Source organism: Triturus cristatus, chromosome 8 (assembly GCF_964204655.1).
Source record: "Triturus cristatus chromosome 8, aTriCri1.1, whole genome shotgun sequence".
NCBI lineage: Eukaryota > Metazoa > Chordata > Amphibia > Caudata > Salamandridae > Triturus > Triturus cristatus.
This window is the reverse complement of record NC_140591.1, coordinates 1,450,803,893-1,450,830,238: the sequence shown is the minus strand read 5'-3', so window position 1 is coordinate 1,450,830,238 and position 26,346 is coordinate 1,450,803,893. Positions and strand designations below refer to the sequence as shown.

The 26,346-nt window shown below is 46.2% G+C and overlaps 1 protein-coding gene across 1 annotated transcript in view; it reads right to left on the bottom strand.

Moving 5' to 3' along the window:
* NARS2 (asparaginyl-tRNA synthetase 2, mitochondrial) overlaps nt 1–26,346 on the bottom strand; it is a 491,158-nt gene that overhangs the window by 343,692 nt on the left and 121,120 nt on the right. The window contains exon 6 of the mRNA XM_085623239.1: nt 23,580–23,680. Within this exon, the coding sequence (XP_085479365.1) occupies nt 23,580–23,680 (101 nt within the window). The remainder of the gene's footprint in view (nt 1–23,579; nt 23,681–26,346) is intronic.

Here is a 26,346-nt window from a genome sequence, read left to right as displayed (position 1 = left end):
CGGCGTGTTCTCGCAGAGGCAACAGGAAGCTTCGGATTAGCTAAAAGCTGCTGGCTGATTGCCGGGACCCCCGGGGCTACCTCTCCATATTTACGGCCAAGGCCCGCACGGCAGAAAACAAGATGGAGGAGCCAAACCTATGAAGACTGCAAAAACAACAGTTGATGGACAGAATGCAGAACAATGTCATACATTCACCCCAGTACAGAGATCTGGGCCTAAATCCATCGTTGTTTTGCTCACCGTGCCATTCCAGTTTGAACCCAGCCATATGCAAATCAGTCTGGACTCTGTGCCTCATGGGAACAGTCCAGGCCTAACTGCCAAGCCAGGTCCTCCCTGGACTGGAACCAAGCATCCTAGGACCGGTTTCAGGGTTTCACCCCTCATCAGCCGGAATAGCTGGATTCCAGTGGCATGGAGAGCACGGGACTCACATCTGAACATACCCGTCCCACTCGGGGTGACAAATGCAAAAATGACAGTTGATGGATAGAATGCAGAACAATGTCCTACACATTCCCCCCAGTACAGAGATCTGGCCCTAAATCCATCGTTTTTTTGCTCACCATTCCAGTTTGAACCCAGCCATATGCAAATCAGTCTTGACCCTGTTAAACCCAGATCTGTGACTGGGCGTGAATGTTTTGCCAATGTGCAACATTCCGTCCATCATCTTGTGTGTTTTGCTGTTCGCCCTATGTGGGAAGAGTATGCTCAGACGTGGGTCCTGTGCTCACTACGCCACTGGAATCAAGCTATCCTGGCTGAAGAGGGGTGAAACCCCGAAACCGGTCCTAGGTGCTTGATTCCGGTCCAGGGAAGACATGGCATGGCAGTTCGGGCTAGACTGTTCCCATTAGGCACAGGGTCAAGACTGATTTGCATATGGCCATGTCTGAACTGGGGTGGCGTGGTGAGCAAAATAACGATGGATTAAACCCAGATCTGTGACTGGAGGTAAATTGATACTTGTATAGCGCACTACTCACCCACAAGGGTCTCAAGGCGCTTGTACGAATACCGCTGTGGAACCCATCCTGGCTTTCCCTGTGAGGCGTCCACTCCTGGTCACCCCCAAGGTGGAGGCCAGGCATCCTTAGCGTTGTGGGGGCCGTTGTGGAGATTAAGCAAGCTATTGCCTGAAGTTGCAGAGTGGGACTCAATGATTGGAATGGCACCGAGGCGAGAATTATCAGGTCCGTGGAATTTTTGAGCCCAAGACCCGCCAAGGCGGGGAATTGAACCCTGGTCCCGGGCTAGACCTCTGCATCAGGGTCTGCCGCTCCAATCATTGAGCCACACTTCTCCACAATGTGCAACATTCCGTCCATCATCTTGTGTGTTTTGCTGTTCGCCCTATGTGGGAAGAGTATGCTCAGACGTGGGTCCCATGCTCACTATGCCACTGGAGTCAAGCTATCCTGGCTGAAGAGGGGTGAAACCCCGAAACCGGTCCTAGGATGCTTGAATCCGGTCAAGATAAGACATGGCTTGGCAGTTCGGGCTGGACTGTTCCCATGAGGCACAGGGTCAAGATTGATTTGCATATGGCCATGTCTGAACTGGGGTGGCGTGGTGAGCAAAAGAACGATGGATTAAAACCAGATCTGTGATTGGGGGTGAATGTTTTGCCAATGTGCAACATTCCGTCCATCATCTTGTGTGGAAACCTATGAAGACGGCGACCGCTGTGGGCTCTGGTTGTGCCACTTGCTGATGTGAGGTGGGACCGCTGAGGCACGGAGCTGCCATTTTGCGATAGCGCTCAGCTGGATACTGCTTGATTGGATGGCTGAGACGGGCACTGTATAGAAGGACCAGTCGAGACAGAGTGGCGGCTGACCGAGGAGTCGTGGACGAGCGACCCTTCAGGTGTACATCGACATCCTCCTTCTGCCTGGCAGGAAGGTGAGAGCAGCTTGGGCCTCTGGGCACCTAGCGGGTCTCCTGGTCGGGGGCTCGCTGAGTGGGGGGGGGAGGAGCAAGCCGCACAGCCAGATAGGCCACAGCCTTGGGGCTGCTGGACAGGCGCGGCCACGTTTTCCGACTCGATTCGGAGGCACTGCACCGGGGGACCGCGGGGGTGCTGCGGTCTTGAGAAGGTCATGGGACTAATTTGTCACATCTGCCACAGGTGCCCAACGTGGTGGGTAAGAGGGCCTGATTGCCTGTGCTCCTACCTTCCTTTAGCCCACATGGCTGGTGAGATTTGCCCGAGTCTCCTTGGGTGCCTCACAGGGAGCTAGGCCAGGGGCTGGTGCAGACTACATAGGCCACAGTCGCGGGACTGTGGGGGCTGTGCCCGTGCTGCCTCCCGGTTTCAGTGTTGTTGTACTGGGCACACTAAGAGTGACTGCTTCTTGGGGGCTGAGCTGACCACCCGCGCTCCATATTACAGCGCCTCGAGATTAGAGGACAGCGGGGACAGGCGGCAAGCTCCGCGCTACCATCAGCAGGTGATTGACCATTAGCGATCACACAGTGAGGGTGGTGATAGGCTCAGCCGCCCTGCAGTATGCAAGGACCTGCGGACGCATACAACATGCCTGTGGAAAGCCGGTGGGGGACCTCACGTGGAGCTGTGGGTCTGAGCTTAGACACAGCTGCTGTCAGAAACGTGGAGGAACGTAAACCCACTGAAACATCTCACATATCCTGCTCCTCTCACTACAGTGACTTTTGCTGCTCTTTGTGCGGGATAAGTGACAATCTCCAAAGACAGAGAGCAAAATGGGCCGCATGGACAGCAAACAAGCAAAGCTACAGTTCTCTGCACGGAAACAAATCCCTAATGACGACGCAGAATCACAATGGGAGGAAGAACATCCTCCCCCCACCAAAGAACAGGAAGAGGACATCAAAACTTTACTCCTGAATATGCGCCACAGCTTGTCATCTGTTGAGTCTAAAATGGACACCATGAACCTGCGAATGGATTTTATTGCGCAAAAACTCAAAAAGCATGACGTGCGCATATTGAAGACAGAGCAGCGCATCTCCTCACTTGAAGATGGTTCTACTACTAACTGTGCAGAGATACAGGGCATGGAGAAGCTTTTGAAAATTATAGCTGCCAAAAATGAAGACTTAGAAGCGCGCTCACGCAGAAATAATCTGCGCATAGTAGGTGTCCCGGAGTCCACTGCCACAGGCCGCATGGAGGAGTACGTGGAGCAATTGCTGCTGGGCCTTTTTGGGGCGGAGGCTTTCTCCAAAGTAATGGTGGTGGAGAGGGCCCACAGGTCACTTGGGGCGAGACCGCCACCGGGTGCACCACCACGTCCTATACTGCCGTGTATCACCAACTACAAGGATCGCGATACTGTGCTACGACTGGCCAGGGGAAATCAGGATTTGATTTATGACGGTATTAAAATTGCGATATACCCAGACTTTACATTAGCGGTACAGGAAGAGAGGAAAAAATGTATGCCCTGTCTAGCGTAAACTCCAGCAGGCCAATATCTAGTGCGCCATGCTCTACCCTGCGCGTCTGCGGTTCGAGCACCGTGGAAAGATGCATATTTTCAATAACCCGCAGCAAGACTTTCTGAAATCCTGCACAGGGCGCTTATCCTCATTCAAGAGGATTACCATGGATCACGACTCATGAGGAAGACTAAAGACAGACTAAATTAGATTGGACACTCTGCCTAGATCCGGTAAGGCTCTGATCCCTGATCAAACTTAAACTGGCATTAAGAGCATACCACACTGAACGCTCTGGCCCAACGCTTGCACCGAAGTGCTCTTACAACGTTATACATTACCTTGATATATTAGTCACACAATAACGATTTCCCAGGCCCCTCGCACTATGCGAGGTTCGCAGACGGTCTCTTTGGAGCATATCCCCAGAGAGAAATTCCCCCAAAGGATCTTTTGTAATGTTATGTTGTTTTTTGCCACTTTTCAGTCATTGCTAATGCATTCTCAGGTTGCAATTACTGGCAAATTACGCCTCCTTGAGGACTCACGGCCTCCTCTTGGAAAAGTCAGAATAGAAAGGTGCACCTACCAATATGTGCAAAGTATATTGACTGTACTGATGTTTACACGGGTTGGGAGGGATAGATTTCCCCTAAGGGTTTGGGCCGCAGGGGTAGGCGGGGGGGTTAAGTTCAGTTGAGGACATATACGTTTGCAATGTATGGCATCACTCACTATCCGCACAGATGAGATTGCATGTTCTTTATGTAAAACAGTTTTTGTATGGTTACCCACATGTGCTTTTATGTTCCCAGGGTCCACATAAAAATCTATGGCTAACTTAGAGTTGAGCAAAACCCCTACCATTATTTGCCTAATGTGGAATGTGCCTGGGCTCCGCAACCCTCGTAAGCGCAGACAGGTTTTGCACTATTTAGACAGACACCAGATCCAAGTGGCAATGTTGCAGGAGACGCATTTGGCTCCCAAGGTGTTGCCTATATTTGGCAGGAAGTGGGCTGCGCACAGTTGCTTCTCCTCCTATTCCACATACACAAGAGGTACAGCCATTCAAGTTAAAACAGGCCTAGGGTACTGTCCGTTAGTGACATTGCAAGATTCTCAGGACAGATTCAGACTAATATGGGGTAGATTGGAAGGGCACACAATAACATTGGTGAGCTGCTATGCGCCCAACACAGATGACGCTGAATACTTCAATATTTTATGGGGGCACATTTTAGAAATAGGATCTGGCTATATAGTATGGGGGGGGGACTTTAATTCGGCAATGGATCCGAACACGGATCGCTCATACCCACATTTACTCTTGCATCCACATGCTATCAGGCATCTCACGGCCATCATTACCGATCATCACCTTTTCGATGCATGGAGGTCCCTTCATCCAACCCAGAGGGAGGGCACTTTATATTCCAGCGTCCACTCCAGCTGGCCCCGTTTAGACGCTCTGCTGGGCTCCGCGAGGTGACGCATTTGGCGCGCACTCTGTCGGACCACTCCACTGTACTGCTGAAGATAACACTGCCGGGTGATGAGTCCCCATATCGGTCCTGGAGGCTGCAGCCCACGGCTTTGCTGGATAGTGCCTTTCGGGAGGGACTGCGCCAGGAAATTGTGGAATTTTTCCCACGTGATATAGTGTCTCAACAATCGCCTGTGTCTGGGAAAGTTTTAAAGTCACTATGAGAGGTCCCTGTATAGCTATTGTATTCCATCAGGGGGACTCTGAGCAAACTAGAAGCAGATATTAAGCAACCTAAGGAGCAAATAGCTGCCTCACCTCACTCCCACTCGCAAGCACGGCTCAAAGAGCTGTTAACTGAATATGCAGACGAGGCGGAACGCGAGGCCAAATTTCGCTCGAAATACTACATTGCCAGATCTTATGGGGGGAGGGAGAACGCCCTGGCAGAGCTCTGGTTGAAGTCAGTAGAATCCCCAGGTTCTCTACACAGATACTTGAAATCTCTGACGAGGAGGGCAACAGGCACACTGACTCACGGCAAATACTTACCGCCTTTTCCAAATACTATACCGCGTTATATCACACCTCTAGTCGAGAACCCCCGGATATAGCCTCTTACTTTGAGGACACAGCTCTTGGATGGATCAGTGACTCTCGCAGAGAATTCCTAGCCACGGACTTTGAGGAAGACTAAATTTGGCAGCAATAATAGGGCTTCGTTGGGCATAGCCCCGGGACCCGACGGCCTACCAGATGACTTTTGCAAATGCTACATTGATCAATTGACTCCCATTCTTCAGCAAGTCTTTGAGGAGGCAAGGGACTCCGGGACTCTCCCACTGTCCATGGGACAAGCCCTAATCATGTCTCTGCTCAAACCAGGCAAGGAGGCAACCAGATGCGAGGCATACAGACCTCTGTCGCTAATTACCTGTGACACAAAGATCCTTTCTAAAGTTATAGCTAATCGTCTGACTTTGCTAATGGATGGGCTGGTCTTGTCGGATCAGGCAGGTTTCATATCTGGCACAGCCACCTCACACAATCTGCGCACCACATTTGCGCTCCTCCATGATATAGACCCTGCGTGTTCGGCTGCTGGGATTTTTTTAGACGCCACAAAGGCTTTTGGTTCCCTTGAATGGGACTACATGTTCACCATACTGGGCAGAATGAGACTTCCCCCAGCTATTCCTTGCGTGGATTAAACTAGTTTATGCCCAACTTGAGGCTGTAGTTCAGATCAATGGCTTGTATTCCAACCCTGTCCCTATCAGAAGGGGCACTCACCAGGGATGTCCGTTATCCCCATTATTATTTGCCTTGGCTATAGAACCCCTGCGGCTAAAATAAGACAACATCACAGGGACTATGCTATAATTTACCCTTCCCGGCAAATAATAATATTGTTATACGCCGAGGACATTACCCTATATCTAAACGATCCTAACGTTAGCCTCAATCCAATCCTTAAGAGACTTCATTAAATATGGCAATCTTTCCGGGATTAGATTGAACTGGAGCAAGTCACACATTTTTCCACTCACCCCCAACACAGCAAAATTCTCTCCTGATTTCCCACTATGCTGGTGTGAGACTGAAGTAAGATATTTGGGCGTGAACATAACCAGGAACCTGGAAGATACTCTCAGGGCAAACAATGGAGTAGCGATTGAAACGATTAGGAACTGGGTGGAACGCTGGATCATACTGCTGCTCTCATTGGCTGGCAGGGTGGCCCTGATGAAGATGAACATTCTTCCTAAGCTTTATACCTCTTCATTCACATCCCATATAATCGAGGACGTACCATTTTAACACTCTCAGATCTTTGCTTATCAAACTGGCGTGGGGTGGGAAGCAGCCCCGGATAGGTTGGAAACTCATGACACAGCTATTCTCCAGAGGGGGGTTTGGAGCTCCGGATATGGAGCTGTACTATCTTAGTGCCCAAGCCCATTACACAGTTTATTGGCTACATCGTCCGTCATTCATGCCGTACTTGACCATTGAACAGGGATACATGGCACCCACGCCCTTGCATTCCTTCTTGGGATCACATGTCCCCGGAGAGGGAGTGACACATCATACTGTACTAACAATGCATGGCAGCGCTTGTCTAGAGCAATAGACAGACCTGTACTCTATTCCCCACTAGTGCCACTGTCTCACCTCCCACATGCCCCTGTCACCCAGGAAGCTATATGCTGGGAAAGGCTTCGTAAAAGAAGCTAACCACATGTGTGGGGGTGAATATGCACCAGGAGGGCAAGTTCAAGTATCGCACGGAGCTGTTGACCAGGGAGGGAGTCACCCCACTGGAGATCTTTTTATATATACAACTGAGACATGAAATCGGGGCCAATATCCTGGGATTCCCCTGTGAACCTCCCACCTTAGAGGTATTACACACAGTGTTCAAGATGACCAGTCCAACACATGCTGTGTCTCAAATATATCGCGCTGCGCTGCAAGAGAGGCCGCACTCACCATCTGGGGCCAGGGAAGCATGGGACCAAGATCTGGGAACTCCCTTGTCAGATGCACAATGGACTCACTGCTGTGCGCAGACTGAAGACATCACTGTCAGTACCCGGCTGCAAATTATACATTTTAAGTTCTTGCATAGAATCTATTATATGCCGGCATTGCTATGTAAATATAAGCTGAGAAATGATGATAGATGCATGAGATGTCGGCAGGAGGGTGCAGACTTACTGCACTTGGCGTGGGCAAGTCCAGGTGTACTGTCGTGAGGTGATGGAGGCACTATCCAAAATGACTGGGGCCCAACTCTCGTGGTCCCCCCTGTCTGCGCTGCTGGGATACACGGTGGATATTCCCAAAATTCATCGGAAATTTATTGCTCTGGGGTTGTTGCTGGCGAAGCGTAGGGTGGCCTGCAGATGGGGTAGGGGACGTGCCCCCAAGTTCAAAGACTGGCTCACTGATTTAATATATGCTAAAGATCAGCTCACGATATATGCAGAATTACTACCAGCTGCCTCTCGCTCCAGAGATATCTGGGAGCCCCGGTTAGCATATTTATGCGAACAAGATGATTGAAGACCTGAATACCTAGCTAGATGTCTGTACGGAATTCCCAAAACTCAGCGGTAGGGAATACATGAGTCCCACTCACAACAGGTACTGCATGTATTAAGATAATAAACCTTGCATAAGTGCTGTGAGATATCGATGTGACCAGCAATTTTAGGATGCTCTGAAGATCTGTGGGGAGGAATGGAAATGGGAACTGTTTACTAGATGTATGTAATCTGTTAAATAGGCGTATACATGAAGATTAGAGACATGCAATATGCCATCTCACATTATGATGCAATTACTGATGCCTTTGTATTTTCTAGGTTTGAAAATTCAATAAATATATAATAAATAAATAAATAAAAAGAAAGGTAACTCTTCATTGTACCCCACATTGAAAACTTTCAGTGCTAGGGACAGTTTAGATTACAACACCAACGGAACACTAGCAGACCACTGATTAATGTATCTAAAAGAACACCAACAAGAGCGGATTATCCACTTGCTGGAGTAAGCAGCCTTGGTTGAAGGCTAACTCGATGCAAACATTAATTTCACCTCATAAGAAGGAAGAGAATAATCAAACAGTGGTTTCCATTCAAGTTCCAACTATGTAGATTCAGGACTTTCACAACTGGATGCAGGAATGAGTCTGACTATCGAGACAGAAAATCCTCTGTCAATGGTAGGGGCCAGGAGGGCTACAAGCTGGACTCAAGATTGTCAGGATAACAAGATCTCATTGAACTAACTGGGACAACTATAGTGGCCTACCCCAAGAATTCTTTGACTCACCTGTGGAAAACGTGTAATATTTTACTTGGCATAAGCTGCAGCCAGTTTGGCTGTGGTGTCCATTTAAGTTTCCTTCGTAATTCTTTAGGCTTTTCACTCTGCTTGTGCGATCTATTTTTGTTGACTTCCTGACTCAGCTAAAAGCAATGTACGTGCTGAGAGTTTGTAGCTGTCAGTACACCTGTTAACTGTAAATCATTTACTGCTGCCATAAGCACTCCTGCTCCCCCTCCCACTTTGCTGACCAAGTGGTTATTCAGCTGCCCTTGTTTGCTGAAAACTATTTCTAAAATTGTTCTCCCCATCTTTGTTCACATGCTTACATTGCAGAAAAACTGTATAAAAGCCCTGTGTTCCGTGACTTCAGTGTACTACCTCCTCCAGCACTTGAGAGTGCTGTGTGGACGTGGTCCCACTCATGAGTGATTAATAAACTTGTTATTTATTCCTACTCCAGTGCTGATCTGTACTTAGTTGGTTTTTGAACCCGTGGACAAAAGGGTGACCCTGAACCAGTGTACCTCTAAAAAGGTATATTTCCACACACCTTTGGAACGCGACAAAAGATACAAAGATAAAGTGCTGCCGTAAAATAAGGTTTTAATGAAGGTATCCCCTAAAGCATCAACAGAGGGCATTGTACTAAGTAGAAGAGATGGCATTTCTTGTTGATGGACTTTCAAATCCAAAAGAGTCCAAAGGGGCTGCAAGGAAATTTGTCCTCTGTGTTTGCACTAGGAAGGACTTTGCTGGAGAAATCCAAGCTGTGTAGGTGATTCATAACAATTTACAAATGGCGGAAGGTTATCTTAGAGAAGACATTATGATCACTCAAGCGCCCATGTATCAAATATAAATTCATTCACTGAAAAGGTGAGCCACCACTACCTTTGTCATGATGGTGAACACTTTTGGGTAGAAAACAAGTCTGGAGTGTAGACAATGAAGATGGAAATGCCCATGCCGCTTTGTGAAGCGTACAATTGAGGGACACATGGTAGGAGATTCAAGGAGAAAATCTAGTCCTGATCCTGAAATGGTTGAATGATTTGTTATATGGTCATCATCTTGAATTACTGCTTTTGCAGGCACTTGTGTACTAACAGACTGTCAAAAATGGGTCTGAGACCTTCGTTCTACTTCAGGAATAGAAGGTATCTGGATTAGAACTTGTTCTCTCTTAATGTAAGGGAAACTCTCTCCAATATTCAATTTTTTTATACACATTTAACCCTTTTTCATCAGCTGAGAAGGGTGAAGTGGTGGTTTCCCGAGTAACACAAGAGAATATCTTGCACATAAGCTCAGGAGAAGCCACTGATTTTAGGTAGTTTTTAATTTTTCTGATTATTCTACCACCCATCCACCAACAGGGATGTTGAAGCATTTCTTTATTAAGGATTCAAAGTGGCATAAAGGTGGATTGGTTGGAAAAGGAGGAGGAGAAGTGCTATTGCTGCTAACAGCCATGGCCAGACCCCTTGAGGTCAAATAATTTGCTGGAAATATTGGCTGGCTGGGATAGGTGCTGCTTACTGTTTACTAAGTTTTCAAGACTGCTTATGAAAGTGTCTAGCTGATGAGGTTAAACCAGCAGCCCAAGTTGTGGCTTTGCTCTCTTAAAATCAGTCTACGGAGATGCCCACTTCTACCCCAAAAAGGTGGAGCCCATCACAAATCGTAATGATTCGCATCAACTGGGCATCTCCTGAAAATCCTGTGGCTCTTCAACTTAGGCTAAAAGGAGGAAAAACATTGATCAAATGATGCCTGCTTTAATTTCCTCAAAGCTTGTCCGGTCACCCCTGTGTATATTGTGGCTTGACCCATGCCACATAAATGGTATTTGGAAGAGCCCCACTGAAGAGCAACATGAAGTCCTGCTTAGTTATAAAAAATATGTATAAGTAAGTTGGATATGGCTGGAGTTGTGTGGAATAGCAATTACAGAATCTTGGCTGTCTTACATACAGGTGTGTCATTTGCGGACTGCTGAGCTAATAACAGGCATTGAGGGACAGAAATAGCATTCTGGAGAATTATGCAGGCTCTGGCTTTTTGCCAATCAAAAAGAAGCTCTATGTCAGAACTGTCAGAATGCCTGGCTTTTGTCATCTTCTGCAGGATACCCGTCGGCTATCAAAGAGCATCTCAGTCAAACACAAAAAAGTCATATAATTTTGTAAGGGCCTCTGGTCTGGTGACATTCTTTATCGCAGACTGCTCTTCTCCAAGTCAGTCTTCAGATCTTTCATTTGTAGTCTATCCGATAAGTTGGTCCACTGGAGTAGGCAGAATGATTGATTCTAGTCTCTGCCTAAGGGCTCTGGTGCCAAATTGGACTTTAAAGGCTTTGAACAGGAGCTGCATATGTTGAAGTGACCAAAGAATTCTTACACAAGGGAAAGAAACATTTAAACGAAATTGAAGAAGGTGATGGAGGATGTGTCTCAGGGTGGGATGTGCTCCTGACTGAAGCCACCAACTTCGAGGTGGGCCCTAAAGCACAGAGGCAACAGCAGGCCCTGAAGCAACTCCCATGGGAACACCAGAGGCATTCCTATTTTTGACAAAAATAACCAGCACAACTTCGTGAAAAAAACAGTAATACCAGAGGAGATGAAACATTCCTGAGGTGGAGGCCAATTTCTGCAAAATGCGTCAATTCAGAGGAGTACAAATGAATGTGCTCATCCCTGCATTACTTTACATTTTCTGTGAAGTGAAATGGACAACAAACACCTGTACTTCCTATGGCACTGCAAGCATTTTTATAGAGAGATTTCAGAGAGCGGCATCACATGGGAGAGCAAGATTTTGATTTCAAAGCAGACTCCTTATGGCGGACATGAAATAGCCTTTGTTTACATGAGGGAATAAACGAAACTTGGGCCACACCTTTTTTGGACCCAAGGCACCACCACCAGGAAACATGCAGGTAGGTCAGTACTGGACATTTGGCATCTGAAACTGAGAAAAGGCTAAAAGCCGGATTGCTTTGGAAAATACAAAACTCCCAATTTGATGCAAGAAAAACCTCAACGGCTCCAAATTCCTCATCTTTGGCATGCAGAAAGAAAGAACTGGTGTCACCAGCAGCAGGTGGTGCTTTCGTTGACCGGTTTTGCCACTTCTACTTATGGTCTGACAGTGCCACCTGAAGCCAGGAAAAAGCAGAAAAATCTTCCGGATCCCACAAGGGTTTAAGTTGAGGAGCCAATGGGAATGAGTACCAATTAAAATGTGTTCTGCAGATCCTAAATTTTTTCATCATTAACATGGGTTTCATGAGAAATTCTTCTTTCAACTTCCAGGGCTGAGTTTTCACAACAATCTCTGAGCGGTGTTACATCGGCTTTCCGAAGAAAGCCAACTCAATTTTCTCAACATTGAGTTGTTCTACATCTTAGGTTTGTCGGACTACTGTAAACAGTTTCTATAAGCATTATTCTACTATCGCACCTTCTGCCTCCTCGTTCATACTCCTCCCTCTAAAACTTACTGTCCTTCAATGATTTGCCAAACCTTCACATTTTTCTAAATAAAATCCAGCTCTAGAAAAGAGATTATTCATTCATGGGCCCAAAATTGCATGTTTATTCATGCTAACCCTTTTACCAAAGCCAGCCATCTTCATCTTTCTGAGGTGCCTCCAATAATGGGGCGCAAACGCCAATAGTGTGAGTGATACATGGGTACATGTGAGGAATTTCGGAATTTACAAGCCCTTAACTCTCCCCCGCCCCCCCGCCACCCCCCTCACCACCACCTGTTAGCTTTGGGGCCCACTGAGTGAGATCTCAACGTCACCCACACTGAAACAAGCTTAGTTTGCTTCTGAGTAATGCCTTCCAATTCTGCATACATTTGGAGTGGGTCCGTGACCCGAGAGTGCCCTCTTTTGTCCACTACCTTTAGTGGCATATTCTAGTCCAGTGTGTATTACTTAAAACCACTTCCTTAACTAACAAATTAAACTTGTTGAGAATGGAAACATAGCTAATGCCACACCTCCAATTCCAAAATCAGGTCTTTAAAATGTTCAAGTTAGGTTTTTATGCATACATAATTTATTAATCTGCTAATATTTAATTTTAATTGTGGTCACCCTGAGTCTGCATCGCTGCCCCTCTAGGAGTCATTGGACTGCAGGTTCAGACCTACTGTAGTACACTACCCCTCTGAAAATGCTTTACAAATGAAACATATTCAATAACAATCATATCCTGAGAGGCAGTGTATGAGTTAGGATATTCGTTCATTTGGAGACTGGAGAAATTGGGTTCTTAGTTGAGGGCAGAGACTACCCACCTCAAGAAACAAACACAATCCTTGTCAAGGTAAACGACTAAAGCCACTAACTTAACCTGAGCTCAACATCCTTGTAGCTATAGTACAGAGCAGACAGGCTTAATTTACGACAATGTGTAAAGCAGTTATGCAGTACCAAAAACAGTAATAAAGTAAAAACACAACACAACATAAATCCCAAGATGAATTAGAAAAATGGAGTGAATTCTAATAAATAAAATGACTCCAAACCGTCAAAAAGCCAATAAGGGGAACAGGAAATATGCATATGTAAAGATTTACATACAAATAGAGCCAAAAAGCTTTACGTGCCAACCACTGGCCACTGTAGATGGGGACCTATGGAATTTGAGGCCAACCTCAAGGGTGGGTCAGATGCAGAGGCCAGGCCTTACCCGGTCAGAGGGTTTGCCTTGGGATGTAGCCTCAAAAAATGGAAGTCCAAAGTCTTCAGGGGGCAATGCTGCAGGCTGAAGCGGAGGACGGCACCACAAGGTCCAATAACAAAAAAGCTCAGACGGGCAGTGACACACCTTGGACTTGGTAGGTTTGTTCCAGTCCTGATGAGGTATTTGGAGCCAAAACCTTCTTAGTACCAGGTTTTCAGGGGTGGTAGGAGAATTCCAGCTAGACACAGCCACATGTTCCAGGAACTCAGTAATTTCACTTGGGGTGTGGGGGGCCACAGCTCACCTCAGCAGATGCCACCAGCAGGATCTAGGCCAGGACCAGCTGCAACTTGTCAGCTGGGAATTTTCAGGAAAGTCCTCCTATAGCATGCATATCCAGCCAGTCGAGCGTAAGCTACCAGTAGCTCACAGCCTTGAGTACATTTTTAAGCACAGGCTCACATTTTAGTTTTACAGTTAAGGGAAGGCTAACTTATTTTAAATTATTATCTTCAGGCTGCAGATAGCAGGGCCTGATAATGAGAAGTGCTGGAGTCAGGCTTATGACCGAGGGCACAGATGTGAAGCACTGAGGTATTTGCATCTTAAATAAAAGTCCTTCTCAACTCAATCTTGGAGCATGAGAACAAAATGATGTTTCTGAATACCTTTAAATAAAAAAAGAAGAGTTAACTTAATGATTAAGGTAACTCTTCATTTTAATTTTATCCCATTTCAAAGTGTTTCATTAACAAACAGCATTGTACCCATAATAAAAAATCTTTTTTGCATAACATTTTTCTGCACTTTAAATGTTTCCCATTAAAAAAAAAACTGGTTTATGTTTGTGTTATACATTTAACAGTGCCACATTTAGCGAAAGGTATGTCCTGTGCCACAACTATACACAACACACTCATTTACCCACAGTGACGGCTGGTGAACTTTCAAAATGGTAGGCATAAGACTAAATCATGAATTTGCAGGTGTGAGTGTGGCGAGCAAGCACAACTGTCCCAAGGGGGCACAGAGGATTCTACTACAGGGAATTTTGTTTAAAAAATGCCCAAAAGATGCATCTATATGTCTCAGATGTTATTTTAAAGGACTGCAGCAGATCTCATAAGTATTCCTAAAACACATTTCTGTGACTTCAGTCTCCCTGAGACGGTTGACAAAGCATCACCCCCAAAATCTAGGATACCGATTCAAGCGGACGAGAGAAAACAATATGTTTTTCTATTTGATTTCACACCAGCACATATGCATTTTTGGCGTGGCGGGCTAAATGAATTTTGGCTCAGAGAAGTGAAAGAGGTAACTGGTGAAGGGGGAGGGTGCACTAAGTTTTACTGTTATGTCATAATCAGACAAAATAGTGAGCGATGTAATTTCGCTTGTCACCATCATGAAAATCAGTGGCTTAAAACTAGCACATTTCTGATCATGGAAAGCAAAACTAGCATATGCGCTGAGGAGGTATGTAACTCATATGATACCACACATCCCATGCCATTATTATTAAACTTACTTGTACAAAGACATTGTATCCTGTTACAGCTAAACAACTTCCACAGAAGCAGTCAGTCAGTTAACTCATAAAAGCACAGTGAAGCACCCATTGACTTTCCCCCAAAACTGGTTCTCTCCTGCACTGGGCAGGGCTCTCAAGTGCTTCCTGCCCATGCTGGCTATGTCCAGAGTGGCAGTGCTTTCATCTCAATTATATGTTTTAGAAAATGTTTATAAAAACATGTAACTCTCGTAATTACTTTAACAAATGTTAGGCATTTCATATATATTTCATAAAGCTGAAAATTAAGGTGAAGCAATCAGGCTTTCACATTATGCCCACTTTTGTGCAGCCCTTTCATATCTCTGCATAAGTGGCTCAGTTCCCATCACTGCTAAATGTGAGTGACATGCACACTTTATGCCAACGAGGACGGTAATACTTTGGCAAACACAACAGACAGACCTCTCAAAAACCTCAGCAAATCACAAGAGGCATCTCTAAGCCTCCACCTCACCTACACGCAGAGAGAGCTTCTGGCTTGCCCTACATTTTACCTCGCGTTGGCTGATTTGATCCAGAGAGGCCAGTGCCAGCCCTCCCCTGCAACCTCCTGCACAATCATTCATTTTCAGTGGCAAGTAGGTGACCCGCAGGTTGGTTTAGAATTGAGGTGGCCACATTTAGAAACCTTTCAAAAATTAATATGAACTGTCCAGTTGTATTTACATTCAATTCTGGTACATTGTTATTTTACTATAAATGCAAGCCTCCAAATACCGGAATGCAATTAAAAATCGGCATAGGACAAGCTATTTAAACCGAACATGGTACAACTCGGTAAATTCATCACTGAAATATAACACACACACTGATATTTAGACATGGCTTCATCAATAGCCCATATGGGGAGCACCGTACATTGCAATGGCATTGAGACAGAATCTATACTTGAAAAAAGGGTCATAAAATAGGTTAGTATTGTTGTTGGCAGCGGGGGCTGCTGGCCTGCAGCAACATACTATTCAAGCCCTAGTGCTCATTAAAAAAATGATTAATACAAATTAAATAGTGGTCGATGGTTTAAAACAGGAGTTCCCGATCGTCCATCTCAAGCTTACCTTTGAAGCTCAGTTACCTACATTGCAAAGTCTTAATGAATGTACAAGTAAGGCCTTCAGTGGTTTGCACACACCCTAACCTCAACATCCTGATGCGTGCACGTATTGTTTACCACTTTTCTAGTTTGGGTCCGTGCTCTACACATAATGTTGATTGATGTTAGCTGTGGCCCCACTTCAGGTTTACGTAGCCTAACCCCAAATAAAAAAGGCATTTTACCCTACGTTTTGTTTACACATCATTGGTGGATATGAACTAGAACTCTCCCAAGGTAGCTCCTCGCTGTTTAGTTCAGACTGCCCTTACTCTCTCATCACCACACCCTCCTCTTCCTATTCCACAATGGTCAGCAGCCTGGGCATCCCTGGAGCCTGCCTCATGCTGTACCTGCCCTATTGACATCCAGCACTAAATTTACAATTTAACAAATAAGCATCAAGCATCACATTTCTGCATCACATTTCTGCTGTCAGATAGGATTTTCTGGGACTCAAGCACAACACAATACATTTTATAAGGGGCCACATTTGCAGCCAAGCAGAAGCAGCATTCTGTCACCATATGAAGCCACAGCTGTACATTAGCCCTTCCACGTGTGAAAATAAAGAGTGCTGAAAAGCAAATCGAGGTGCATCTGCTGTGACTCATCGTTTTTGGCATATTTAACCAGTGTTTAAGTAGTGTTTGCTCCTATGCGAAGTGTGCCTCATAGCAGTGCAGAGAAATCTTTGTGCTATTATGACATTCAGGTTATTGGGCTCAGTTAGGTGGAAAGGTATTTACAAACTGATTTCATGCTTTCCACCTGTAACTGGCACAATGTGCTTTGATGACATATTAATTACAAACAACATGCGCTTTTTAATAAAGGATTTCACGTGGGCTGTCAATATGGCAACTAAACGCTACAGGTTACGGCCCCTTAAGGTCGAGCGGAGCTATCAAGCACTTCGGGATTCCAGCCACAAACTGCAAACGTAGCATTTGCAATGCAATAGGTCTCGCATTTGTTGCAGTTGGAGCTACTGGCATTGTAAATGGCAGTGTTTTTTATCAATGTTTTTGTTTGCAGTGGAGTGATTATTTAAAAATTACACACTATACCATATTATAAGCTATTCTAGCAACTGTACAGTAAAGCTATGGCTATTTGAACGTAAAGGAGTGTGAATGGATGAATAAAAATACAAAAAACAATCTAAAAATTTACGATGGAATGTATAGCAGGGGACAGGGACTACCGATCACAACAAATGTACTTGAAGTGATTGGGGCATCATATGCAATAAAAAAAAATAAAAAAAAAAATAAAAAAAATCGGTAGTACGGGGTGTCAGCGACGCTTGTGCAAATGTTGTTCGGCTGGTGAAGTGGTCAGCTCTGTTAGCAGAAGCAAAGTGGTGAAAGGTGAAGTATTCAGCTCTGTTTGCAGGCACAAAGGGATGAATGATGAAGTGGTCACTCTCTTCAGCGGTGAACATGCTCTTTACTGTTGCTCATGGGCATCAAGAGACTCTGCCAGGTCTAAGGCATTCCAGAGACCTTATAGGATGGCTGGGGTTTGTAAATGAACCTACATTAAACACCACTAAGAGATGAAGCGATTTCTGCAACATCACATGATTTTTCTCCAAAATGTGTTTTTTCAGTTTTACTTTTTGGATTCCTGGGATGCTCTGGCATAAGATTCCCGGTTCCACCATGATTCATTTGGTACAGTAAATAAACACAATAACCAAAAATACTCTCAAACTGCAGTTTAACGGAGACGTGGTTTTCTGTGTGTTAGACCTGTCAGCCCTTTGGGTGGTCCCTCCTCATCATTATTTATTTTGTCCCACTTTTGCCTCAAACCCTGTTATAATTTTTCCTTTTTGGGAACCACCAGACTTTTTAGTGTTGATGCAGGGTCAGGGAGCCATTTTCCCTACCCCTGGAACTTCTGTCTGAGGGCCTGAGACACAAAATGGCGGCAACCTGTGACATCATCAGAACCCACTGGAGATTTCTAGAACCTTCCGTAACATTCTAGAACCCTGTGACAGTGAGAGGCAGTTTAGAATGTTGGGAGGCCATCTCAGAGTGGCAGTTGGCATCTGACTAGAGAGGAGAGAGGACCAGTTCAGAAGGAGGTCGGAGTAAGGCAGCAGGGGTGGAAACCAGTGCTTGGAGTGGGGTCCAGAAACCCACCCTTGATGCTAGTCCCTACTGACCAAGCCCAGCCTAGAGCCCTGTGTGGGACCAAGACCAGAAAAACCATCTTAAGGACCTACATATTGTGAAGAGGCCTTAAAGAAGAAGACCAGCAAGCTCCTGACCTGTTTAGCGGTGTCCTCCTGGAGTCCTGACGTCGAGAAGCCTGGAGACCTGAGGCCTGAGGTGGAGAAGCGGCGCTGACAGGAAGCAGACGTCGTACCCGGAGCCGTCAGAGGTCGAGAGAGGGCGCCGACGGAGGTCGTGGAGAGGCACCGGAGGTCGAGTAAGGAGTCACCTGAGGTCGAGGTGAAGCGCGCCGGAGGTCGGGAGTGGAGATCGCACTCCGGAGTCACCTGAGGTCGAGGTGAAGCGCGCCGGAGGTCGGGAGTGGAGATCGCACTCCGGAGTCGCCGGAGATCGAGGTGAAGCGCGCCGGAGGTCGGGAGTGGAGATCGCACTCCGGAGACGCCGGAATCTGAGGTGAAGCGCGCCGGAGTTCGGGAGTGGAGGTCGCACTCCGGAGACACCCGGAAGCGGGGAGGCCGTGACCCTGCGACGCCGGAAGGCGACATCGAGCCGGAGCAGCCCAGCGACATCGAGCCGAGGCCGCCCAGCGACATCGATCCGAAGCCGCCCAGCGACACCGATCCGAAGCCGCCCAGCGACGTCGAACCGGAGCCGTCCAGTGACGTCGAACCGGCGCCGAGCGTAGCCGATCAGCGTGAAAAGGGCAGTAAGTGGTAGAGGGGGCGTCTGAGGCCCCGTGGAGCCCTAAAAGACCATTCTAGGGGCTAGAGGGGTGTTAGAACCAGCCTGGGAGTGCCAGGGGTGAACTGAGACTGGTACAGTGACCTCTGTGAGGGGTTGTGTATTTTGGGAGAGCCAGATCTTTAGGTTACCCTTATTCTACCTCAGTTCAGGCCCAGCCTTGACCAATCTAGGTGGGTCACCCCCCCATGTCATCCAAATGACCACAAGCTGTACTTGGGCAAAGTGAAACCAAACTACCTCATGAAAGGGTTGTGAACTGTAATTGTCATTGATTGTGGTATTTAAGTTATTGAGGGTGCTTTATTTATTGACTTCCACTGTATTTATTCCTGACTGTATTTATTTGCCATCTGTATTTATTGCACCTATATTTATTCCGTGTTTATTTATGACCTGATCCTATTTATTGAAACCCCACTGTGGTATTATTTATTTGACCTGCTATTTTCAAGAAAAGTCTTATGGTATTGTATGTATGTTTTGAAACCTGCAACTAAGAGAAAATAAGATAAAGACAAACTTCTTTCTTTCATAATTTTTTTACGGTGTAGTGTCGTTTTTGGAACGGATGAACGCATGGTTATTGTGAGGGTGTGACGTACGCTTCACACGGTGCCTGACCCCGACCGCTCGAGCCAAGCTACCACCGTGTTGGGAACCTGGTGACTGCTAACCCGGTTGCCCGGTTTCCAACACTGTGTAACAGACAAACGCCAGACCATGGTCCCAGCAGGGGCACGTGCACCTAATCTAGAGACACTTCTCTCACAGGCGTTGTGCCAACTCACCTGCAGCCAAAGCTGTGGGTCACGGGAAAATGGGATGGAGAGTAAGGGGGGTACAGGGAGAGAGAGAAAGGGGGCACAGGGAGAGAGAAATGGGGGCATGGAGAGAAATGGCGGACCGAGAGAGAACGGGAGAAGAGAGGCTGGAAGGGTGAAAACGAAAGGGAGAGAGGGCACTAGTGAGGGGGGTACCGGAAGGGGAAGGAGGTGGACAGGTGATATACATTTTAAAAAGCAGGTCTTTGGCAGTAGGTGATGACTGCTGGCAAGGACCAACACCCGGAAAGGAGGTTTGACATCCGAGCCCCCACTATTATAATGTGAAACTATCATGCAACTACAATATCACAAAAAGGTGCTAGTTTTCCAAAGACACATGACCCGCCTGATGTACACACTACAAGATTCTTATAAGTCCCAAGAACATAAAGACAAATTCATCTGGCACATTGGAAAAAAATTATACTTTTCAAATAGCCCTCCGTATTAAATTTGCTCCATTTCTACGCTCGGTTAACAGATATAACTACTACCCAATCAATGGTATTCAATTGATCCACCTCGGAAGAATGAAGGCTGAGGCAGACTTGCCGGGAGTGTAACCTCTGCCCCTTACAAGTGTACGTCTCACTGAGCCCTTCTGCCAGTATTGTGTTGGACAGCTGGTTACAATTCGATCAGTTGAGCCCCTTATGTGTAGCCTTTAAACAGAAACACAGCAAAGCCCGCTTTTGTATTCGCCAGATAACTAGGAAAACCAGCTATACACGAGGCGCGAGCAGCAACCGGAGTCACAGAGGTAGAGAGACCAGCCTTAGCTCCGCCGGTTATGAATAACTTAATATCCACGTACCTACCAAACATGAATGTGTCCTTCTATAATGGATGTGGTATACATGTAAAGTGCTCCAATACCTACGGATTGAGTTTGCGCTAAATAAAAAAAACTAAAAAATAAATACAAACACCTAACAGATCTGTTCCAGGTCAGGCAGTGGAGTCATAGTTCGCCTGACCCTTGTGAAGACAGAGCAACCGTCCCTGAAAATCAGCAGGGCAAGGGCGAGGATGTGGTCCGTCGGCTAAACTGCCGACTTTGGTGTTGGAAACCAGAGTTTGAGCCCCGAGGTCGCATCAACATCCTGTGATTCTGGGCAAATCAATTAATCTCCCCGTGCCTGAATGTGTAATGTAAATACGGTGCTCGTCTAAAGCGCTCCAATAAACTTCGGGTCGAGTTCGTGCTATATATATATATATATATATATGCAAAAAAAAACAAGTGCAAAGGCAAGTAACAGTACAAGAACATGTCGCCAGCTAGTCACATGCACTCATAACCACACCTACAGGCGACGCAACAGCACAGTGAACCCATCCGCCCAACACCGGACATTTTGCAACTTGCTTTTATATGGTGTACGCATAATTATACATTTGCCACACTTGCCTCATACCATCATCTCCTGCATATTTTTCCTTTTCTCGCATAATTTAGCCAACCCTGCCAGTTATACTATAATAAAGTAAACAAACTAAACAGTTCACAGAACTTACCCCAGTAAAACAAGCGTCTTCAAATAGGTCGTGTCTCCAATGAATGTCGCTGATTCGCCTTCTTTGAAAATGTTCAGTGCTGCACGTTTAAATAGAGCATTGGATGCACGAAAGATATCACTAATAGCACTAAGTAAACAAAGTAATTGCTAAAAATGTCCTAAAACATGCCGCCCTAATTATCGCTTGCCATGTAGCTTTTATGACTAATGAAGGCGTGGCGGTGGCGCCAGTAATACGCCTGCTCCCGATCACAACACAGAAAGTGAGAATTATCACAGCATGAGACCCCACAGTAATCATTAGCACAGCATGTCGACAGGCGCCCCAGGCTGCTGGAGCACTCAACTATAATTAATGCGCAGCACGTCTTCTGGAGACGAGCACTCAACTGGAATTAACGCGCACAAGCTGTTCCACTGTGAACGCGTTTCACAGACCAGAATCGGCTCGTGCCCAGACCAGAATCGGCGCAGCACGTCTTCCGGAGACGAGCACTCAACTGGAATTAACGCGCACAAGCTGTTCCACTGTGAAGCGCGTTCACAGACCAGAATCGGCTCGTGCCCAGGTCTGTCTCCCTTGGGAGTAAACACGGCAACAATAGTTCGCGCTGCAACGCCAGCGAGACCTAATAATGGGAGGGCACAAACAAAGGTAAACACGGTTTTCATTTCCCTTACTGGAGGTGCGAGGAATCATGGAGCAGCTTCTTTCTTTTAACTTTAGCCCGCCTAGTTTGATTGGTCACAGGGCAGGGTAGGGTGGGGTTAACAGTGAGGCTTACACCATGTTAAAAAGGAAAGCACAGGCACTTTACTTTTGGTTAGCAGTGGTTAAGTGCAGAGAGTTCTACAGCCATCAAAAACAGATAGGGCAAAAATCTGGGGGTGCACCATGCAAGAGATGGTAATCTCCTACAGATATGGTTTTAGGATCACCTATTAGGGCATATGTGTGTACAATGGTATGCCTCTCATTCACCAATCTCTAATTTTCTGTTAGAACATATATATTTCACTGCTTTTGTCCGATTGCTTCACTCCTCAATCCAAGGTCTACACATTCAGAAATTAAACAGTTGTTTACTAAACTAGACTGCAAAGTTCTATTTCAGAACTAATATATATCTTAGTAAAGGAATAAGCACAGAATCCCGTTCATTAGATACACCCATGATACTGGTCAAGGCTATATGTTTTAAGATGTTATGCTTTCCCCATGTTGTCCTATAGCATATGTACCATCACTAACCAAACCTAATATTTGATCCTCCGTATGTGTCAAAGATGAACGATGTCATCTAAAGCATGTGTGTGCATGATTTAAAGAACTCCATTATTCCAGTTTTCTTAGCAAAGGCCCCTATAAACCATTTTAAATTTCAAATCACAAAAGTATAAGATCCAAAGTGTTGCTTATCTGCTCAAGAACCATATCCAGTATGGTAAATTAGATAGCGCTATATGCTTAAGATGTGTATTGCATACTTTCACCTGAATGTTTCAACAGCAAATATAAAATCTAATTCAATTGAATGTCTCAGAATTTCTCTCATTGCACAAATTTACTATCTCCAATCTTACAAATGTCAAAGCAATATTTCAAAGATTGTGATGAACTGCCTCTTCTGCAGCAACAGGTTTCTACGACATTTGGCATAACGAGCATTAAAACCATATCTCAATAAGATGTTTCAAATATTATGCACTATAGTGCTATAATTTTCAAATCTTTTTTGGAGTATCAAATACCTTACTGTGCCCATCCAAAGAACACACACATATGCCTAAAATATTGGTACAAATGACACTATTGTCAAACATAATAGGGTGTACAGAAGCCTGACACTTAAAATGGCCAGTCTAGACTTCATATAAAACACAAATAAATAAACTGTTTAAGACTGGAGGTTGAAGAGCTGCATCTCTGGAAACCAATTTATTGGGGTACTTGCTGAAAGGTCATTCTGCATTGGTGATTTTTTAATTTGTGCAACCAGCCTCAGCTATATGTCTGCCTCCTGTCTGAAGATACTGGCAATGAAGTCTGTTATAGCAGTAAGTGGTATATTCTTAATTATTGGTCATAATAAATAGTTATTGCAGCCACGCAGGACTTCACCAACCGCAGACACACAGAAAAAAACACAAACAAACATCAGAAGCTCTTACCCGGTCATTACTTCCAAATGCAGCTGCCCAGAGACTGTTAGAAATGTAGGAACATCGAAAAAGTTTGGATTGTCCCCACTTTCTTTCACTTTGCTTGTTGGCTGGATATAAAGAAAGGATATGATAAAATAATTATTATCTGTGGTGTGGAAAGGGGAAGAGAAAGAGTACACTAAACAAACATAGCGACAGATGAAAAAAAAATCTGAGGTTTTGGGTAAGTCCATTTTATAATCACAGCAGACAAACAAATGCCAAAGATCCTAAGGAATATCACTGAAAACGCACTGGTGGTTTTTCAGAAACATTGTGCGGTGAAATCAATTAACGTAGATCAATGACATGAAGTTTGGTCATAATTAAGGTAAAAAGTCACAGATGCGGCCAGCCGAAGGCCAAGATGGCCGTGACATCCCTGGGGTTCTGTCCATCCCTCTTCTCTTTGCTGGCTTAGTGGAGCAGATCTGGGACTACACGATGACAAATTATAAACACAATACACTTTAACCCCTTTGAAGAAGGCAATGACGTCAATGCAGTCAATGACCCAATACCACAAGACAACCACACTCTTTATAAGAAAACATGCCTACCTAAGAGTAACAAGGAAAACAATAAAGAAAGCCACAAAGCTTTGCTGCTGCCATCAACTAAGATAGATGAGGTAACCTAAACAGAAAATCCTTGACACTAAATGCCAAAGGACAAATGTGTAAGCACTCTGAGAAGAATAAGGAAACCGTAAGAAAGCAGCATAGTCATAAGTCGTTTGGTCTGCATCAAAGCTCAAATGGAAGAAGCCATCAAAATAAAATGTTATTTCTAAAACACATATCCTCATGCTATCTTGGCCAGGTATTTAAGACTTCCAAGAAAAGTTTACATTTTGTAGCATTTTTCTAAATAAAAAAAAATACAAAATCAGACATAAGAATTGGGGGAGGGGGTGGTGATTGGCTATTTAGGATGGCAAATGTGAGCTTGTAGTACTCTGCAAGGCACCAAGGAAAATTCTTTGGCTTTTCATTATCTCTCCATATGCAGCGGTACACTCTCATTATCTGGTGTTGCTGCAGGAACATATACCTTGATTTCCAGCTGGTGCTGTTGGATCCTTGGGGGCTCCTTCCTCCTGCATGTCTGCTGCTGCACTGAAGTGTCAGTCAACAAAGACTTCAGGTCCCGAGACGGTATAGCCGCAGCACAGCTGGGGATCTGCAAGCTTCTTTGCCTGCCAGGCCTTGGGGCTGGCATGAGACGCAGACAGAAGCAGTGACATGAAGGGTATGGATGCTGCTACAGCCCCGTGAGGTAAGGGCTCCAAGTTTATTTGGGAGTGTGGGGGCTGGAGGTGGCCTGGATGTACCACCCCATGGATATTTCGGGTGTGGGTAATGTTGCCCCAACCAGTCTCCTCTCGGAGTCTCTATCGGAGTCTCTACTCTGCCTGATCAGCCTGGGGCAGCTGCAGTTCTGGGACGTACTTTGAAGTTGGCTCCGTGCCAGAAGAGATAAACACACGGTGTGGCCTGGATCCCATGTCTGTTCGGAGGGGCTGTGCCCTCCATAGCATGCTTTCCCAGTGATTGTAAAAGCATCATTGCAGGCACCCCCCAGGTCTCCCATGATCTAGAGGTTGTGTGGTGAAGGATCATTGAATGTTGTCGCTGTCTGGAGGGTGACATCTTCCCCCCAACTTGTCTCCCCTGCCATAACAGACAGTAATGAATATAACTAGATGATGTGGTGCTACATCCACCAGAGCGACCCTTGACCCTGTTTTGTCAGGCAGGTCGCTCCCCACGGTGCACAACACCACCTGTGTGTCCGTGTCCCCGAGAGCCTGCTGCTGCCGCTTGCTTGTAGGTTCAAGACCGCAGCTCTCTGTGCTCGATATGCCCCCTTCTCTCTGCCAGCACTGCTGCAACTGTGCTCCTGCCCAGTATTGTGTTTAATTGTATTTCGTTTTTATTCCTTTCCTTTTGCACTGTTATATTGTTTCTGCTCCCTTTTGTCTTCTGTATCCTCCCGCCCGCTCTCCCTCCCGATTTTCCCGCCGATGCGTCCCAGCCCCCCTGCTCACCCATATGCCGCCCTGCTCCCGCATCCCAGCTGCTCCTCCCTCCCACCTCCCCTTATAAGGCAAGCCCGTCTGCTCTCGTCCACGCCTGGACCGTGCCCAGCGCCAGACCCCCTGGCCCCAGCGAACACCACGACGCCCGTCACCGCTACGACGCCAGCACCCTCAACACCGGACAATCACACACCTGCGTCCTGGCCACCCCGAAGCGCACCCAAGGACCCTTCTCCTGCTTGAGCTGCAGCTTCACCATCATCCGATCCGCCAAACCACCCACCGAGAACGGACGCAACCACCTCAGATACATTCTACTCAACACCCGCTCTGCCCGCAAGCACGCCGTCGAACTCTGGGACCTGCTCGACTCCACCTCCCCGGACGTTGCCTTCCTGACAGAGACCTGGATGAACCCCTCCTCGGCACACAACATCGCCCTAGCCATCCCTGACGGCTACAAGACCACCCGCAGGGACCATACCAAAGGAACAGGAGGAGGAATCGCCATCGTCCACAGGAACACTCTCAAAGTCTCAACCAGCACCGACGACACCCTCAGCACCGCCAAACACCTGCACTTCCAGATCCACACTGATCCCAACACCACCCTCAGAGGAAGCATCGTCTACAGACCCCCGGCCACAGTTCAGCGACTCCATCGCCGACTTTGTCATTACGAACGCCCTTGCC